At 43.1% G+C, this 20,818-nt stretch overlaps 2 protein-coding genes across 4 annotated transcripts in view; both read right to left on the minus strand.

Moving 5' to 3' along the window:
• Window positions 1-4,272, minus strand: part of LOC105910170 (target of Myb protein 1-like) — a 13,458-nt gene extending 9,186 nt beyond the window's left edge. For all 3 annotated transcript variants that reach the window (XM_031563614.2, XM_042703856.1, XM_042703855.1), the window contains exons 1-4: window positions 4,126-4,272; window positions 2,173-2,257; window positions 1,698-1,776; window positions 1,179-1,328 (exon numbers count right to left, since the gene is read on the minus strand). In XM_031563614.2, the coding sequence (XP_031419474.1) occupies window positions 1,179-1,328; window positions 1,698-1,776; window positions 2,173-2,257; window positions 4,126-4,177 (366 nt within the window). In that variant the 5' untranslated portion in view covers window positions 4,178-4,272. The remainder of the gene's footprint in view (window positions 1-1,178; window positions 1,329-1,697; window positions 1,777-2,172; window positions 2,258-4,125) is intronic.
• Window positions 4,273-14,783: 10,511 nt separating this feature from the next.
• LOC116219885 (endoplasmic reticulum resident protein 27-like) lies at window positions 14,784-19,356 on the minus strand. The gene is given in 9 exon segments (XM_031563993.2): window positions 14,784-14,875; window positions 15,224-15,421; window positions 16,367-16,492; window positions 16,782-16,822; window positions 16,825-16,869; window positions 16,872-16,896; window positions 17,133-17,270; window positions 18,598-18,692; window positions 18,993-19,356. Coding segments are annotated over 9 exon segments (777 nt in total). The 5' UTR covers window positions 19,057-19,356; the 3' UTR covers window positions 14,784-14,830.
• Window positions 19,357-20,818: the final 1,462 nt, after the last annotated feature.

Genomic DNA, 20,818 nt, shown 5'->3' on the forward strand with positions numbered 1-20,818 from the left:
AAAAGCTGAAGATAAAAAGAGGATAGCTTCTATAACAGGATAATGATCCTAAACACACCTCGAAATCCACAATAGAGTAGACTACCTCAAGAGGTGCAAGCTGAAGGTTTTTGCCATGGCCCTCACAGTCCCCTAACATAAACATCATCGGAAATCTGTGGATAGACCTCAAAACAGCAGTGCATGCAAGATGGCCCAAGAATCTCACTGAAAAAGAAGTCTTTTGGAAGGAAGAATGGGCAAAAATCACCCAAACAAGAGTTGAAAGACTGAAAGACGCTACAAAAAGCATTTACAAGCTGTGATACTTGCCAAGAGTGTTACTAAGTACTGACCATGCACACACTTATGCTTTGGGCCCTTTTCCTTTTTTGTTATTTTGAAACTGTGCAAGATGGAAATAAAAAAGTAATCTTGCTTGTATAAGATTACATAAATGTTTAATCTTTACCTTTTGGAAGTCAGGACATCTTTTACTCGCTTAGCAATTCACAGTAACAGAAATTTTGACCAGGGGTGCCCATACTTTTGCATGCCATTGTATGTATTTTTTTTAATTAATTTGTCCAAGAATGATCTTGTGTTACTATTGATTGAGATTGAGTGATATTATCTTCTTGTGAAAGGATGCCCTCAGTACCTCAACTAATTGTATGCTGTGTGGTTAAAAGCAGTTAGTCAAGGGGAAAAACCGGTATCAAGTTCTGTTATTTCCTCCCTTAACCTTTTCTTTCCTCACACAGACAGAGTCAGTGTAACTGCTATTAGTGTAGCACTATAAAAAGATCAGACACTAGGCAACAGTAGATGTATCCATTATTAAGGTATCCCATGCTACTCCTGCCCAATGGAAGTACGTTTGCAACTGTGGCTGGAGATATCTAGATCGCCGTGGTTTAAAAGAACAACTGACAGGCAGCAGAGTCCATATTGTAGATACACCCTCAGTTCAATAGGACTCTCTATAGGTACGTATGGACTCCATCTTGTAGATACACCCTCAGTTCAATAGGACTCTTTAAAGGTATGGACTCCATCTTGTAGATACACCCTCAGTTCAAAAGGACTCTCTATAGGTATGGACTCCTGGACTGGAGCTCTCTAATCCAGAGACATATTTGAGTGCATCAAGTGCGTCTACAGACAAACTGTTGCTGGTAATCGTTTTGAACACAGACCTGAATGAGGCTCAGCACCCGGTCATGTAACACTGCAGGCGGGTTGTTTTTGGGGAGGATGGTTCGGACCAGCACTCCCTCCGTAAACTCCCTTGTGCATACATGGACATGGAATCTGTGGCCACAGTTCTTCACACACGTCTCCAGCACCTGTAACCCAAAGGCCCACGTGATTAAACTCCATCTGGAGTAGATAAGAACACAGATGACACAGTGGCAGAGGTCAGTCATAGGAAGATAAATTGTGCTTATGGTTTCTCAAAAAAAAAAACTCAAGGTTCTCCACCGTTTACTTTTCAAACAAAAGAACCTTTTCAAGTTGATTGATTGTGCAAATGAGCTTTGAAGTAGAACTTCAAGGTTCTGCTGTGAGAAAAAAAGATGAAGAACGCTTCCTTTCCAAGAGTGCAGGAGCCGCAGAGTGGTAAACCCCAGGTCTGCCCACACATGTGAGAAGAGACTAGGCCAAAACAACAAGCTTTCTGCTGCACAGACAGGAGCGTGGGAGTGCACACTTACAGTAAGCGCCAGCATGACCTCTCGGAAGTTCTTGTTCCCCACCACTCTCTTCTTGATGGCCTTCATAGCATCTTTGGGTCTGTATATTAAAACAAAAAAGCAGAGAGCACCATTTTTTTTAGAACCTATTGGAGTTCAGTTCACTGGACCCAGTTCCTCTCTTCCTTACACTTCAGTGGCTGGTTAAGTTGAAGAGAGATGATACAAACACACAATCTAGTTAATAAGTGTCTAATCAGTCAACCATATTGTTTTTCTCTGTCTGGGAGCCAGGGCTGACTGGAGTGAGCAATGGAGAGAAGCTATTTTAGGTGACAACATTCAATCGGACAGAAACAGATGACCATAAAAAACTATTGCAAAGGACATCTTTAATCTTCACCATTCAATTGGGACAGAAATTGATGCAAAGATCATTAGCTGAATGAGAGAAAGAGAGAGAGAGAGAGAGAGAGAGAGAGAGAGAGTTACGCACCCATCCTCTGTCTCGTTGATGATGTCACATATCTCGATGTTGAGGCCCCAGTCTTCAGACTGCAGAGTGGGGCTGGTGGCTCGTTCTGACAAGGGGAACATGACAGTTCAGGAGTGCACTTACGTTCACCGATCTCCATGATGGAACATCACAGTAGAAATGTGTAGAGTACAGCAATTACTTTTCCTTAGGAGCTATTTCATGAATGTAGGTTCTGTGTATGTTATTATTTCAATGCTATTTACTAGTGCTGTTTTTTTTTCAGACTGAAGTTTGTAGTAATGGATATTTAAATGTAAAAATCACAGAATGAATGCAGAATCAACACAAAGGAAATATATTTAAATTCAAACACTATTGCTTAATAGCATCTTTTTTAACTTTGAACACAGATTCTCTCATCAAAATGATTCTGCTTCAAAGGCACATTTGTTATAGGTGTGGCATGTTAAGTGTAAAGGGACTGAGATGAAGACGCGGAGAAGCAGAGAGGAGAGACAGACTTTTAGGGAGGGAGGTACTTTGGCGGAAGCAGTTGTAAGTTGTAAGTTGTAAGTTGAAGTGTTCAAAAGAAAAGTTAACAGCACTACTATTTACACCTAGTAAAAAACAAACCTCAATATAATTTACATAATGAGGTATATAATATAAGTATATGACAAGCTGGATATAAAGCAAAAGATTTAAATGTACAAGTATTTCTTTTGAAATGATTATCAGAGGAATTGAAAGTCAACATGATCAGTTGAGGGATGCTCCCTTCAAGAGCTGAGAAATTCCACGGAGAACTGAGAGAACCACTTGAGCTCCTGACATTTCCTCAAGGGAGGGAACACAGTCTCTCCCCTTGTGATCCATACCTCAGAACCTCATGAGGTCCTCCCTGGCCTCTGTGCTAAGTGCTTATAATTCCCTAAATCCCCCTACACACACACACACACACACACACACTACTTCATGTGACTGTCAGCTGCTTTTGCACACATTGGCTCAGAGGTGGATGAAGCATTTCTGACACAACAGTGAAAGAGAGGGAGGATGTGAAAGAGTTGGATGACGCCGGAGGTGACAGCACACTGGGTGATGTCACCATGCACATTTGTCAGCAGGCATCGAAAGCGCTAACCTTTTGGTTTGTGCTCTAAAGTAAAAGTGGCCAAACGGTGGTGCCATAATTTGCCAGGTCATTCAACCAGGTCGGGACGGCTGCGTCCGCATGACCCCGTTATTTGAGCTTGAACTGAATCCTGACACTGTATCTGTTCAGACAGAGAGATGTCTACGACCGTTGTTATAGGCCAGATACTTAATGTCACGCATGTCAATAAGACCAGATCTAAGTAAGAACATCACAGCGCAGTGCACCTTAAACGGATTAATTAGATTACTATAATGATTTAGTGACCCCTTTAACGAGGTAGTAACCTAAAGAAAATGAAAGCAAAAACTCTTAAATGGACATAAACGAAGTGAATGTTCAATAGGACGATAACTGAACGGTAACTTCAGCCCCTTATTACAAAAGTTGTCACTTTTGCAAGAGCCCGCCCCACATTCTGTTGCATGGCTGATTCGACAAAGAGGTTGTCATTTATCAGAACATTACCAATCACACGCCATATGCGCTTGTGTGCACACACCTATCGCCCAGCATTTGCCATTTGACACGTCGATCAAAGACTGAACTTTACTGTGCATTTCGGCGATTGTGCAGTGCAATAAATATATAACAATAAAAATAACATGTCGTTCATATTGTCAAATTGCACTCTCCTGTTTTTGTCACAGTGTGGGCCATTTACTCTGTGAGAAGAACAGGAATCACCAGAGCGTTGGTCTAAATATTTCAAACAGCTTTGTAGTTGTCTTCGATGCAGAAGTCAGTGTAAATTGGCGTAATTTAAAGGGGAGGGGAAACATTTTAAAGCAATCATCAAATGTCCTGACACTTACGAATTCGTTGTCCGACGGGAGAAGAGAATGGGCTACCGACGAGAAAATCCATTTTCTGTAATGGTCCAGCCAAAGTTATCCCTTTGATGCTACCACCTACTCCTTCGATTTCCGTTCTATCGCTGGGCAGCGCGCAAAAAACACTGACTGAACTGTGGACGCGCGATCACGTGAAAGTAGCATGTGGGCCAGGAAATAGCCCGATAAGGTAATTTATTTATGATAAGAAGACCTGGCAGCATATACAAGAGAATTAGTCCAAAACACTCGCAAGCAACTTGCCTGGAATGTTCAAACACTGAATGTGTATTTACGGAAGTTGACGCAGGCCTACAATTCAAACGTTTTTCTAAAGAGCTTCCAGTCACTAAATAAAGAGTTATTTAAATAATTTATGGAAGTATTTACAAGCCTGTTTAAGGAGCAGCATAGGGTAACTTCCGTGCAGTGATGAGAGACTACTTTGAAGATGTTGTCAGATTATACAAAAAATCAAGAAACTTTTATATTTCAAACGTTATTTTATTGGACACAAACATTCAAGCGAAGTGGTGTAATCCACTGTAACAATTTACACAAATTATGTGCACTTTAGAAAAACAATACAAAAAAGACTGACAGCTGCAACCAATGTGTTGGTTTGTTTGTCAATCTAATGGATGGGTGAATACACTCTAAGAGAGCATTTCCTCTCATGAGTATTCAGCCACTTTCAAACAGCAATGGTAAAGTGTGTACAGTTGGTTGAAGAATCCACACAAAAGTGGAAATAGCACCTTTCAGCTATACAGATGTAACAATTACCATGGCTTACACTACCAGTAACTATCACTTGTAAAACTCAATAACTTACAAAAAAAGTTGACTTTCAGGATAGTAAGCTGCAGAGTACCTAGAAGCAACACACCTTGAACAGCAATGCACAGATAAAGACTTTAAGCTTAAAACTCTGCAAACATATAACTTTTTTTTTGTAACCCCAGGCCATATTTACTTCGGTATTTCTATACAGGCTTCGCGTTCCTTACATCCCCTCAGTAGTGCTGAGGACGGAGGGCAGAAATGTTGTTGACACAGCGCTAGTGCGCTACTCTGCATTTTAGCAGTTGACAGCTCCTGCTGTTTCAAAAAGGAGAGCTGGTTTCATTTGCGGCTCTTATAAAAAAAATCTCTCAACACTAGGCTACCGAAACCATTGAGAGCACTCTCAAGCGGTGGGGAAAGAACCACTTGTTGCTCTTTTGTCAAAAAAAAGTGGTTGTCCTGTTTGTCAAGTCGCTAACACCGTCTCTCTCTCAAAAAAGAAAAAGGAAGGGGGATGTTGGAAGAGCAGATTCCAGAGGCTAGCCGTCTGGTGATTGTGGGGCGGTTTAGAAGGGCACGGGGCCGTAGTAGGCTGTGTAGGCGGCAACGATGCCGGTTGTCTCGGCCATGTGGTCGCACGCCAGGTTGACCTCGCACACTTCCCTCAGACTGTAACACAGAAAAGAGATACAAAGTTAGTTTTACATTCACATGCTTTAACATTTAATTCATCACAGAATACTACTCCACACAAACCATTGATGCATGTAGTAAATGACTAGTCTCTTGTCACAGTCAGGCTTGTAGTCTTGACACTTCATGACATAATACACATGTCTTAGTCTAACCCGTGTCTAACCTACAGACATATAAACATCAAGGCTGTAATTTACATTCCCCCGCTTCTCTAGGCATCACTGCAAGGCCTCCTCCTAACCACATGCCCTGTGGCAAATAATGTACATGTATAGCTCACGCCATTGCTGCTTTAACTAGGAGGTATGGGTGTCTGCTGCAATTACACATGCATGTATTTACATGGGACTGGTAGTCTTACTGTGCAGCAGGAAGTGTGTCTGACAGCTCTAAGAAGGCAGAGGCGTGAGCGTAGCGAAGGATAGACGGTGGACGGGTGTTTACCTCTCCAGCTGAAGAAGAGAGAGGTCGGCTGCTGGCGTGTCTCCTCCCCTGTACGTCCTGAGGAGGCCAGTGGCCACCTCCCTATTCACAATCACCTCGTGGGCCAGGGCTGTGGCTGCATCAATGGCAGCATCTGTGGCTGCATCGATGGCCACATCTATGGCCACATCTATGGCTGCATCTGTAGCTGCATCTATGGCCACATCTATGGAGAATGGGTTGAAAAGGGACAGGATTCAGTATCATGCGCATCTGTCTAAGAGTCAGTTGTACGCCTCTAATAGTAGCATTATTAGCCACTGATCGCTAATTAACAAAGAGAAGTGTACTCATGAGTAATGGCATACAATGGTACATTCCTTCTGGGCGTATAGTTGGAGGAGCACCCATAGAGATGTGGTAGCATGGCTTACCCTCAGTGGACTCGGAGGAAGAGGAGGAAGAAGATGAGGAAGAGGAGGAAGCCGAGGAATCGGAGGCAGAGGAGTCCGAAGCGGAGGAGTCGGAGGCCGAGGAGTCGGAAGCGGAGGAGTCGGACTCGGAGGAAGAGGAAGAGGCTGATGATGAAGCTGAGTCGGAGGGGGACGAGAGGTCGGGTGCGGCAGTTGCAGCTACGTCAGGGTCGGAGGAAGCCTCCATGGTCATGTCTGTTCAATCCAAAGAAACATTTAGTCAGGCAGCAAAGACAACGCTCAGATGTCCATGTTACAGTAAACCCCAAGATCCTCTGTCTACCCCGGTTCTCATGTAATGGGTGGAGAGGATGAGAGCTGATGGAAAGCTTACCTTGGTTGGACAGACAGACGGACAGCACCGTGCAGATGGTGAGGATGGCAAAAGTCTTCATGGTTCTCGTTGTTGTTGTTTTTCCTGTCTTTCGAATAAGTCAAGCAGTTGTGGCCTTGCTCTCTTGGCTGGAGGACTTGTTGTTGCTTGCTCTTCGGCTCTTTTGCTTTCGATGTCTTTGCCTCGTCCCTCCAGGGTCTTTATAGTGTTTTGGAGCCCAACTGAAACCATTGATCCCGATTGTGATTGGTCCGGGGAACAGCGTGACACCCTTCTTTTGCGCTGGCCAAACACACAAACACCCACACACCGACTCCCAGACAAGCACGCACACATGCGCATTCAGAAACACACCCACAGAATTGGACAGACACACAGACAGACAGACAGACACACACACATACACAATATATAATTTTCTGAGGGAAAAAAAGAATGAGACATTTTCTGAAGGAAAAGAAAAAATGAGTGAGTTGGAATGAATGCACTGTGATATACTGAGGGTTATTTAAACTTACTCGAACATCCATTTATATATATATATGTATATATATACATAAGTACGCAAACATAGCATTCAGCAGCATCAAACAGCATCAGACATTCCAAACTTGCTTGCCATAATTTTGCAAATAGACTTTAATTTGAATTCAGCACCAGTCTGATTGACGTTTAGAGTTGCATAAACTGTCTGTGATGATGGGCCTGACTAAATGACTGCCAAACACACCTGAACATGTACAGGTGATGTGAAGGCTAAGTATGACCATATCTGACACAACTGTTTGCTCACTGTGGTTGTAATAATTCCAAACACAATTCTGAAAGTAGTAGGGTTTTTGTCCTTCCTTCCCTGTGGCAAGTATCAAGTATCCTAAATTTCCCTCGGGATTAATAAAATATCCATCTATCTATCTACCTATCTATCTATCAGTCTTTATCTCCACACAAAACCAATCACAACATTTTTAAAGAAACACATACTGTAAGTGAATCAGCATAGACTGCTTCCATAGACGGTACATACACATGGTTCTGGTTCTTCCATAGACAGTACATACACATGGTTCTTCCATAGACAGTACATACACATGGTTCTGGTTCTTCCATAGACAGTACACACACATGATTCTGGTTCTTCCATAGACAGTACACACACATGATTCTGGCTCTATTATAGACAGTACATACACATGGTTCTGGCTCTATCATAGACAGTACATACACATGGTTCTGGTTCTGGTTCTTCCATAGACAGTACATACACATGGTTCTGGTTCTTCCATAGACAGTACACACACATGGTTCTGGTTCTTCCATAGACAGTACACACACATGATTCTGGCTCTATTATAGACAGTACATACACATGGTTCTGGCTCTATCATAGACAGTACATACACATGGTTCTGGTTCTTCCATAGACAGTACACACACATGGTTCTGGTTCTTCCATAGACAGTACACACACATGATTCTGATTCTGGTTCTTCCATAGACAGTACATACACATGGTTCTGGTTCTTCCATAGACAGTACATACACATGGTTCTGGTTCTTCCATAGACAGTACATACACATGGGTTTCTGGTTCTTCCATAGACAGAACACAGACATGGTTTCTTTATAGAAGTCATAATGATTCTGGTTCTTCCATAGACAGTACATACACATGGTTCTGGTTCTTCCATAGACAGTACACACACATGGTTCTTCCATAGACAGTACATACACATGGTTCTGGTTCTGGTTCTTCCATAGACAGTACATACACATGGTTCTGGCTCTGCATATCCCTAGAAACACAAGACTTCAAGCAAATCATCTGGGCCTGAGCACTTACACCTTAACGGTGTACATTTAAAGTTGTGTGCATTTTTGTAGACATACTAGAATAGCTCATATAGACAAAATACCCCTGACTGAAAATCATATCCTTGCAAGCCAATAGTTTCCCATGTAGTTTCACATAGTTTCTCAAGTCATATGTTTGTTTGAAAGAAAGCTGTGTAACAATGTAGGCAATATTCAAATTTTGTAAAAGTAGACATTTTTCAAAACAGAAATAAAAACGTATTAATTGATTACCAATTAACATAGGGACAATGTTAGGGACAATATTAATATTCTGCAAATTCCCTTTTGGAATCAATAAGTAACAGCATACTGATTTTAAGGTCATGATCAGGACATGCAGATGGGTTCATCTGAAAAGTTTTTTTTCTTTGAGTGATTCTTGCAAAAAGGCAGTGTGATTAAATACATTGGATTGCACAGGGGTACTGTGGTACCAAGGAGATGAAGTATTTTAATTTGTTGAAGAAAAATGTTGCTGTCAGGTCTTGATGTCAAATCCTTTTTTAATGAAATGTACTTTACAAATAATGGACCTACATTTATATCATAATTAAAATAAATCCATACTGCTTCTCTGTAATGAAAGAGGTATTTATTATACAGCTCTTTTCCTTGCGAGCATTAATTCTGTATGCTCCGGATCAGTCTCTACATGTGAACCTAAACGTTATATGTCTGTAATAATTACCACAGGGTACACAGATAAACCATCTGGTATAGCACTATACCAAGGACATGATCAGAGGCCCATACATACCCACTGTATTGCTTAATATAGCAGACGACCATTCCCACACTCTTTAATATGAATGTCAGTGTTTGTGACATTTTCAGAAGTTGTCGATTGACAAGGTCCTTACAAGTCAAACCAAACATCCGCTTACCAGGGCCTGCAAAAAAAAAGGGAAGCCAATATTTACCAGCCCCAGCATTTGGCCCCTTTCATTTTCCCTTAATGCACCATAAACCACGGCCTGCTCCAGACCGCTATGTAGGTCACAGACATAAATCATCATTCCTCGCTAAAGTGACAAACATCATCTGTGATTGGATTCCTCTGGAGTCGCCCCGCGGTGCAATGCCATGCCCATGCCAGCCTATCAAAAGTGCTCACACCCTCCTGCCACCCCCCCTCCGTAACCCAAACCGCCCGCTCAGCGAGACCACACGCCTCCTATCGCTGGGCCGGGAGGCGGCCGCGAGCCTCGTTATGTGACGGAGCCCTAATCAGAGGTTTACCTCGGCCTCCGCCGAGCCGCAGCCGTTCCTTAATAGAAACAGAGGCAGTGCCAGCGAGGCCCGGCTGCCTCTCGTGCAAGGTTATGGCAGGAATCCAGCAAAGCTTGAAGCATCCATGTGCGTTGCATAAGTGTTGTTTTTTGTTCAGCGTACACACTCTGGCCTCTGATTATGATTTACATATAGCATCTCTGAGATCTGATATGGTTTTATATATAGCATCTCTGCAATTGTCATTTGTATGTTGGCACTTACAAGACAAATAGACAAGCAGGAAGATGTTTAAGATTCAGGGAAAGTTTGGAGGTTCTCTAAGTCCCCCCCCCCACACACACACACCTTGGGAAATCCTTTGTCTTCAAAAGGCTGAGGGCTGCTGTTCGCAGTAAGCTGACCCTTGTGTCTGTGTGTTATTCTCGTGAAAATGGATTTGTCTTGGCCTGGTCAGTGTGTAATTTCAGTGTCTGGTTCGCTGTCGGTTTGTGTGTGTTGGTCTTCTTCAGTGTTGGGGTGAGAGTGAAAATGTGGCCTTTGACCTACACTGTACTGTAAGGAAGACTCAGTCTTCATTACAGTTAGCATTGGACTTATATTTTTATTTCATGGTTTGTCAGAGAGGCATCGGGTGCAGCTACGTATCTGAGACAGGGACTTCAGAATTCAATAAGTAAAATCACCTTTTGTATTTTTTGGGCCCTGGCTAGCTAGCTTGCTAGTTTTACACAAATACAGTATATAACATTCCCTTGAAGTTCTCACAATGTAAGATTCAAATGCCTGGCATACCAGTTGTGTTATGTCCCATAATCATTCATGGAAGAAGTAGAACACGAAAATTGTATATTTGGAATCTAATGGTTAATATAATGAAACTATTGAACTTGAGGATTTTTAGAAAATGTATATTGGTGCACTTTTATTGATTTTAAATAATATTAAATAATGTACATAACTAATACTGTACAAAATCCATATTACTACAACTAAATGCGAATGCTACAAGAACAATTTTAGAATGAAAAATTGCTAGCTGGGTATTTGCCACATACTTAAATATTATAGTAATATTTGCTAATCAAATGTAAATAAAAGCTCAACTAGGGCATTACTACAATCCAACTTCATGCAGACAATGTCAATGTGTAGCATGTCAGTCTGTTTTTGACATCATTTTGACAACTGCATTTTAAATGGTAAAAACTGCCATACTGACATGACCAAAAGCAAGCCTAGCTGGAGGTCTGGTGAGGGCATCTGGTTAGCTGGTCTACCACAGCAGTGAAAATAACTCACACCACCTCAGTCCTGAAAGGCTGTAACTTACATTTTGGTTAGATTTCTCAGCCTTCCTGATCAAATGAGTTCAAACAGGCCTGCCTGCAGTTCTTGCTGATGAAAACAGACATTTCTATGTTTTTGTTCAAATGTAATCAGTTGACCAATCAGTAAACACATAGTATGGCCTGCCAATCAAACAAAAGGTATTTGAAAACAAACCACCACCTTCTTACACATCCTCCACCAAAAGAGCAGCCATTTACAGAGAATTGATTCCTGTTCCTGATCCTTAATATGGTTGTGTATTGTATTCTTTGTATCAGGTGTTTTTCATTGGTACTAACTACTAAGAATCTTCTTAATTAAAGGGCTGACATTAGCCATGGGGTCAATTCAGTTACCAGCGGCCTCCCATGTGACCCTCGTCACTCACCCCCGTGACTCGTGTCCTTATTCCTAGCGCATAGCATGCAGAATTTCAGGTGACTGAAAATGTGTTTTGTTGTGTATTGTTGTGTTTACAGAGGTTTATTTGTTTCTTTTAGCTACACAAGTACCTAGTAGCTACATTGGCTTGGATCAGCATCTGTATGTAGCTTGTTTCAGAAAGATACCTGTGTGTTTGCCTAGCAGAGCTTTGTGGGATACTGTGGAGGGTTCACTGACTGTAGGCAATGAAAGGAAGAAACTGTATCAATGACCTTGAAGGCCCCGGAGTCTTATTAGAGCCCTATGATGTAGATTTATAAGGCATCTTTGTGTAGGTACCCTGTGAAGGTAGTTTATAACATCCTCTAAATCATTCGGATGGTGATGTGTAGGGGAGCGGGTTCAGCAGGGAGATATGGACCAAGCACTGTCACATCTGGACAGGATATACAGATCCTGTGAGGTCAAATCTGGAGCTCAGACGGACCAACTCTAGGCCCTTTCATTTCATTTAATTTCTTTTAATTTCTTTTCATTTCTTTTATTTCATATATTTGTCTTTCTAATGGAAGTGTAATTGGATTTCAGGTAGACAGTGGCAAGTGCTGATGGGCAGAATGAGTGCAGTCAGGTTACAGTGAAGGTAAGGCCTCAGTGCAGCAGTGAACATCTTTGGAGTTGGTGACCTTGACCAACTGCCCTTAGAACACCTGCGCAGGACCCACAAGGAGAGGCAGACACAACAAAGGGACGAAGAGAGAGAGAGAGAGAGAGAGAGAGAGAGAGAGTTCAACCAGAGCATGGTCCCACATGTGTAGAAGTTTTACTGCCTTCGGCTCTCCAGACACCACAAACTAATCCTGCCATTAAACTGACGGTTGTTGAGGCCGTCCCTCTGTGGTCTTTATGTGTGTGTGTCTGGCCTATGTGCATCCATGAGTTGAGCAACATAACTATATATGTAGGCCTGGTTGTGTGTGTGTGTGCTTGTGTGTGTGTGTGTGTGTGTGTGTGTGTGTGTGCTTGTGTGTGTGTGTGTGTGTGTGTGTGTGTGTGTGTGTTTCAGCCCCCACAGTGCTTTTGGGCATGCTGTACATATAATTACCGTGGCTGTCTGTTTTTAGTGAAATGTTTTCTAACAGATCTGGGTCCAAACCCCTCTTCTTTCCTTGTCTTACTCCCTCCCTCTCTCTCTCTCTCTCTTTTCCCTCCTCCTGCATGTCCTCCCACTCCTTCCGTCCATGTTGCCCTCACCGCCACCCCGCTCCAAAACAGTGTCATATCTGTGCCACAAACAAAAACGTTCCCGTTACCACACTCAGGAATGTCTTTCGAAGAACTGGAGTGACATCTGGCTCGTGCTCTCCTCCTCTCCTCCTCTCCTCCCTGTCTCTTCCTTTTCTGCTATCTTTCCCTTTCCTTATCTCTGCTTCTTTCTCTCTCTTTCTCTCTCTTTCCTTATCTGTGCTTCTTTCTCTCTCTTTATCTCTCTTTTCTTATCTGTGCTTCTTTCTCTCTCTCTTTCTTTCTCTCTCTTTCTCTCTCCTCGTGTCTTTTCCTACTTCCAGTCCTCGTTCCATCGTGTTTTACATCCCTACTGACAAAAGCGCTATCCAATCTTTTCCTGCCTTGTGGTATTTATTGCTGTTCTCTCGTTTTAATTACTCTCATAAACCAAGTCAATTTTAAAAGACTTTCACTCACATAACCAGAGGCTACCATGGGGTATTATTTTCATTTTGGCACCGCAATTATCAAATATTTGGAGTTCTAGATATATTGCCAATGTCAATGCAGACGGGAGCTTTTAAGTGATTCCATCTTATAAACTTTGACATTTATTCAAATCCATTTAGGTCGCGCCATACCATACGCCAGAACATGTTTTAGCTTTGTGTGCTGTCTCGTTTTTTATTTAACAGATACAAATAGTTTTTTCATTCGCTGACTTTTTCCATAGATTGTTTCTTTTTGAAACTTGTGAAATGACTTTAACCACGGCACCCGATCTGTACAGACACACACACACACTTACACACACACACACACACACACACACACACACACACACACACACACTTACACACACACGTACAGAGTTTATGCTAACATACATTCTTAAATTAAGCTTGTGCCACATAAAAGTTCTTAATTAGTCTGTTGCTTTAAACTTTATGTTTACGTCCAGACAGAAAGTGTTTTGCACCCCCCCAACCCCCCCCCCCAACTCTCTCTCTCTCTCTCTCTCTATACCATTGCTGATCAAATGACAAGCCGCAGCTTACGAGACAACATCCCACCGCCATCATCTTCCTCACCATTTACTGTCTGTTGTGGGGGCCTTTGTCTGAAAATGTTGTCCTTAAGTTGATTACAGTACATGCCCACAAACACGCGCGCTGGGATGCCGTAGGCCTCCAGTCACTCAACATACAAACATCACCCATTCTGTCTAGCTGTGCAGTGCCAGCCTGCGTTTCCCTGACTCTAAGGCCTGTTTCCTCTTGGCTAACAAACCCTGCTAATTACACATAATTCTAGTCTCGGCCTCAGAAAATCCCTCCTGATGTTTTTCCCAAGGGCCTTTTTTTTTTAAACAGATTTCGTCTAAACCTGTTGAGCCTAGTTGTTTTTTATTGTGTTTATGTATTTTTACTGCGTGGGTTTTATATACAGTGTACGTGATTGTCGAGCCTGTCTGCTTTTTATATATCCCTTCATTCCAGACTCATTTTCTCATCACTCGATTTCTATTCGGGGACCTCCTTTGCCTTTTCCTCCATGGCATTCCTCCATAGGCCAGGCTTGTCTGTCTACCGCGTTCCGTGTAAATCTCGCTCTGTCTGACAGCTTGTGGTGGAAAAGATCAGATCAGTTTTACTCCGAGCGCTGCGCTCCGGCCTCTGACCCGGGCCAAACCCCATGGCCACAGGCGGCCCAGTCTAAGTGTCCAGATCAACACAGGAAATACAAACATTTAGACTCGCTGCACTGCAAACATAACCGGCGCATTTCCAGTGATTGATCACTGGAGCATGTGAAACTCACGGAGCATGCTTTAGAGCAGACGCTGGCTGCGTGGTGTAGACAAAAACAGGGATTTAAGAATTGGAAGCGCATTACCGTTATGTTTTCACAGTAAAAAGGTTTTTATTCAGATTAGACAGTATTCTCAGAGCTCGGTTTTAGCTTCGGGTTCGCCCGCTTCTTTTGTTTCCTGTAAAAACAGAAGAGTAGAACAGAAGAGATGCAACATGGTGGTTGTGTTACAGTTATTATAGAGATTCGTATTCAGACAGCATTTGACTGCATGATTGGTCAAACATTGCTTCAAGCGTGTCAGCGTGTCTAAAAACATCAACTGATTCACAGATCACTGAAGAGCAAGATCACCCCACCCTCTGACTCACACCAAACAACAACAGTCACACCTCAGTCACGTCATAAGAAAGGGTGACAACCTGCTCATGTTATCTCTTGTGCATATAATTGTCTGATAGCCAATCACAACCTCTGTCTCATGCAGCTATTCACAGACAGAGGCCTATCAGGTTCCGCGTCTCACCTGGAGTTTTCCATCCAGGAAGGACTGGCAGAACGCGCGCACGCCGTCTTTGGTGATCTTCCCCTCCGGCATGAGCCACTTCTTGTCCAGGTCGCTGTCGTAGAGGCCCACGCGCGGCAGGTCACGTGACACCAGGCCAAAGTATTCCAGGGAGCGGGCGTTACCTTTCACTGCCCCATTCACCAGGACGAAGAGGAACTGAGAAACCGAGTTGGAGAGAGAGAGAGAGAGCGAGCGAGAGACACAGAGAGAGAGAGAGAGAGAGAGAGAGAGAGAGAGACACGTAGAGAGAGCGTAATGTTGGACTTTTTCGGTGTAAAAAAGGGGAAGTTCAAAGCTGCTGCGATATGTCACAGTTTTCAGTTTGTTGCACACATGTACATTTTAAGTTTTCTGCAACTATGGTGGAGACACACTCAATTGTGTGACTTCAACTCACTGCATTTTACTGGAACGTTTCCAGTTCGAAAAACAAAAATATGCAATGCAGTACAGACAGTGATAAACAAACACTTGTTTGACACAGTCCATGAGAGCACTGTAGCCTATCTAGCAGTTTCCTGTCTGGTGAATTATGTTTCGGCCATATATGGTAATTTCCAGCTAAATGAAGCGGATATTATTGATGTTCCTCACTCAGTCACGCTCCCCAGTTCCCAGAGATGGTCTGACTCTGGTGCAGAGCTGGGCCGCATGTGGGCCAGAGTCAGACAGACGATCTCTGGCTTAGGAGACTTGGGGAAGAGTAGAGACATCACAGGCAGTGGTGCCATATGGCATTCTCACTGCACTTTTCATAATGGCTTTTCCAGAAACACACTGGTTAGAGTGAGATCAATCAGCTTACAATGAGAGAACTGGCTTGGCTGAAGTTTAACTGACTATCTATTGTGTGCCAACTCACTGTATTTGGAGCACTCTGAGTTGTTACGTACAAAACAATAGTTTATTGGTCAATGTAGCATGTGTTACTGCATGTCAGGCCAAAATTACGAGATTTCTAGAATGTTCTTAACCTCGGTTGTTTAACCAATAGAGCAGCGTTCTCTAAGGAGATTTCTCTGACCCCCACCAGGCCCTCCCTCACCCTGGGCTAACCAAGAATCCAGGCCCTAAGCTCCTTAACACCAGCAGCTCACAAACCTTTCCACTGAAGTCTGGAGCCAAAGCCCCCAGCTTCTTCTGCAGCGCGGAGTAGTCAGAACTCCCCCTGTTGGCGAAGAGCAGGATATGCGTCTTCACCTGAGACTGAAACAGGCCCACGGCAGTCTGGGGCGCAGAGAGAGAGGGAGGGAGAGGCACCAAAGAGGAGAACGCACACAGAGGTTACACTACAGTAGAAAAGAACACACATTAAGACAGATCTGACATAGAACATACGATCTAACATCTAACATTTGACATGTAAAGACACGTGTCCAGTGGTAGAGTAACTGCTGTTGGTTGCTTGTGGTTAGCTTGTGTTACATGACAAATGGTACAAGCTTTTTGTCTTATCTGTTTATGTTTGAGAGAAGGAAAAAGAGAGAGAGAGAGAGAGAGAGAGGAAATACTGTACCACTTGATTGTATTCTGTTAAATAGCGGATGTTATTCATTTGATGAAGCGTGTCAATCCATCAGCATCCACTTTCTTTGCATCCGAAGCCGCAGATTCTCTTGGGCCACATCCACCTGTACTCACAGCAATATAGAAAAGGACAGAGAACGACATACACATGGATGGATAGAGAGAGAGAGAGAGAGAGAGAGAGAGAGAGAGAGAGAGAGAGAGAGAGAGAGAGAGAGAGAGTGAGAAAGAGCAGAGGTTTAGTGAAGTCTGGATGTTTTCCTAATTCAGCAGCTATGTAGTGTACAATCTATGTCATTTATATATCAGGGCGTGTAGAACAGATGCCTCAGATGTTGACCTTTCTGAAGATGGCGATGGTGTCTGACTCAATTCTGTAGTTGGTCCACACTTCCTTATCACTGCACACGGCCACTGGGATGGGCTTCACCTCTTTAGCGGCTTCCAAAAACTCCTTATAGCCATAGCTCTCCTCTCCCTGAGGAGAAAGAGACAGAAACACAGGGACAGATCAAGACAAACAGAGAGAGTGAGGCAAAGAGAGAGAGAGAGAGAAAGAGAGAGAGGGAGAGAAAGAGAGAGAGGGAGAGAAAAACGTGTAAAAGGGATTAGTTTCAGTCTTCTGCATTGTCCTAAGCAGAGGGCACACCAATCTAACCACGGGGCAAACCAAACCTAAACACACATATCTCTTTCTCTCTCTCTCTTTCTCTCTCTCTCTCTCTCTCTCTCTCTGTCTGGCTATTCCAGCCACCGTGTTTAGGTTCATGTTAGGTTGCTGCGCGGATTGTGTTTACAGTGACAGGCCAGTGCCAATCCCACAATGCCTCAGATGCAGCCGTCGCTCCCGTCCCGTCAACATCCTCCTCCTACGTAGGGCTTAAGTCTGACGGAACGGTTTGGCGTTGACGGTTAGCTGCCCTCCAGTCTGCCTGTGGCCACGGCATCGGAGGGGGAACTTCCTGGGCCAGATTTGCACCGGCGGCAAAAGTCGCTTGCAGAGGAGCAGTTGGGAGTGCCAGCGCGACACAACATGTCTGTGTCTGTCCGTTATTGTCACTCCACCCTAAGGACACTGCCCTATGCTGTGTGAAAAACGTGGGGAAACCCAGATTCGGAATGAATCTGGGTTTTCCCACGTTTTTCACACAGCATTGTGCAGCGTCCTCAGGGTGGAGTGACAATAACGGACAGACACAGACACAGACACAGACACAGGCACAGGCACAGGCACAGGCACAGGCACAGGCACAGGCACAGGCACAGGCACAGACACAGACACAGACACAGACACAGACACAGACACAGACACAGACACAGACACAGACACAGACACAGACACAGACACAGACACAGACACAGACACAGACACAGACACAGACACAGACACAGACACAGACACAGACACAGACACAGACACAGACACAGACACAGACACAGACGCAAACGCACTTTCACATGTGTCCTCATTTGACTCACACTCTCGCTTTCTCTCACATATTATTCTGACACTTTCTTTCTTAAAAATATTTGCCAGTCCCCCCTAAATCTCCTCTCAGAGGTATACCTTTGTGTAACTGTGTTTGTAGAGCCTTTGCTCTTTGTAGCCTTTTGTGTTATTGACTTTTTTTTCTTTTGCTAAGAACTTCCAAAGATTCCCTTTTTGACAGCTGTAGTTTCTTTGTTGAACCCTTAGAGGAAAGATTCCGTGTATATGCACTTTTGAACTTTTTCTCTTTCATGGATATAAACTAGACAACTTTTCAGTTGGAGTGTCGAACAAACACACACATCTACAGTCTGACCTCAAAGAAGCCGATCACGGCAACATCGTCTGAGTTGATGAAGGCTTCTGCTGCTGGGGTATCAGTCAGGCTTGGCAGGGCGCTGTCCGGTGGAGCTGAGGAACACGAGGAACCATTGTCAGTCATAATTGAACAACCTTCCACAGGTCACAGAAGTTGCTACTGCAAAGACTCAGAACAAATGAATCACTCTAAAAGTTTTGGTGTTGGTGGTGAAAGCATGTACCAGTTGGCTAGTTCATTTTTACTGCTGTTAGCTTGATGAACCCAACAGAATGGACTGCTACTGTCACATTCTGTCACGATCCATCAGATCAAAGCATACATGCCTCTTGTGTAGAAATCATTTCAGAAATCCTCAGAACCCACATGGCTTGACTGTGAAAAACACTTACCCTCCTCATCAGCAAGGATGGACACTATGAGTGAAGAAAGCACGACCACTAGCAATATCTTCATTTTGCCTCAGTAAGTAGTCTGTCGTCAGCCGACTGCCGTGTATCACGCTCTTTGAGTCTCGGTCAAGTGCAGGTTTAGATGTCGTCTCAGGTCTGTGTGTCCACCTGTCTGTTCACCTCCATCTCTGTGTCCCTCCGTTGCCGTCGCACGTCAGCCTTTCCTCAAGTTTCAATTGGTGGGGCCTGTGAGAACTCAGCAGGTGGCAGAGATAAGTTGGGGGTCAGCGAGCGTTGGGCTACGTGTCACTGTGTCAGGGAGAAAGTAGAGAGAAAGTGTGTGGTGTGTGTGTGTGTGATAGAAAGAGAGAGAGAGAGAGAGAGTGTGTGTTTGTGTGTGTGTGTGTGTGTGATAGAAAGAGAGAGAGAGAGAGAAAGTGTGTGTTTGTGTGTGTGTGTGTGTGTGTGTGTGTGTGTGTGTGTGTGTGTGTGTGTGTGTGTGTGATAGAACGAGAGAGAGAGAGAGAGAGAGAGAGAAAGTGTGTGTTTGTGTGTGTGTGTGTGTGATAGAGAGAGAGAGAGAGAGAGAAAGAAAATGATAATGAGAGGGAAAGAAAGTTATGGAAAGACATCAGTGATGATGATGATGAACTTCATTTTCACGCCACTTGAAAATACTGAAGGACAATTGTTGCTGTCGTACCAACTTGCTTTCTCCTGTATGCAAACATGTAGCATAAGTGTCAGGAAAAAGATGCTATATTTAGAAGTCTTGTTAAAAATCCATTTAAGCACTATCAGACCTTTCATAAACAGCCTCCTGTGTGTGAAAGCTTCCACTTCCTGTGCTTCAGTTTTCCCACAGATGCTGCCATAAACATTCCACTCCCCTTCCCATCATTCCTGTGGAGAGAGGATTTTGTTTTCCCCTGCAACGACCTCTGAAGTGAGACAAACGTAGGGTTATGGTGTCTACATGTTTAATATATAGACTAGTGTTTTTTTTTTTTTTTGTGGAACCGATCACCGCTGGTTCTGGGAACTTGAATTGGTTCTAGAAGCTTGGAGCTGGAACAGGTTCTGGTGCGGTGTGTCCATACCTGTTCCACAGGATTCTATCAACAGCAGGGAGTCTGCGGAGGGCAGATGGCTTATGGCAAAGATGATGTGTACAGGAGGCACTTGTTTTATGGGTCTGGCACATTTGTGTCTCTTTAGGATGTTTTCTTCAGTCGCTTTATATTCCTATTTCTGCTCTAAGCTTGAGTTCATGTAAGTCTGCGATGCCTTACTTTATTGCAGTGAAAAGAACTTGAACTTAAAATATTTTTAAATCTTGACTATTGTTTCCATGACAGATAGATCTGCCAATGAAAATCGTTGATGCAAATTTCTTAAACCAAACAGATGTAATTATAGTGGTGAAGATATCCTGCTGTATTTTAAAACATGTTATTTTCATGAAATCTATGATAACAAAGGACATGTTATTTCAGTGATATCTATGACAACAAAATATATGTTATTTTCATATATATATTCTTTAAAAAAAATGTTAACTTAATTATAAATATAATATTAAGAGTGTGTGACTAGGTAGGTCACCAGTGATCCATTATTCATTATGTCATTTGAATGACAGAAATACATTCGTACAGTATAACTTTCTTTTTTTTTTTTACTATTTGAAAATACACACACGTACAGTCCCCTCCATGATTTTTGGCACCCTTGGTAAAGATGAGTAAAAACGGTTATAAGAAATTCACCTTCAGTGAATTAGCTTAATCTCACACTGAAAATGAGAAATCTAACCTTTTAAGTCA

Source organism: Clupea harengus, chromosome 26, assembly GCF_900700415.2.
Source record: "Clupea harengus chromosome 26, Ch_v2.0.2, whole genome shotgun sequence".
NCBI classification, from domain to species: domain Eukaryota; kingdom Metazoa; phylum Chordata; class Actinopteri; order Clupeiformes; family Clupeidae; genus Clupea; species Clupea harengus.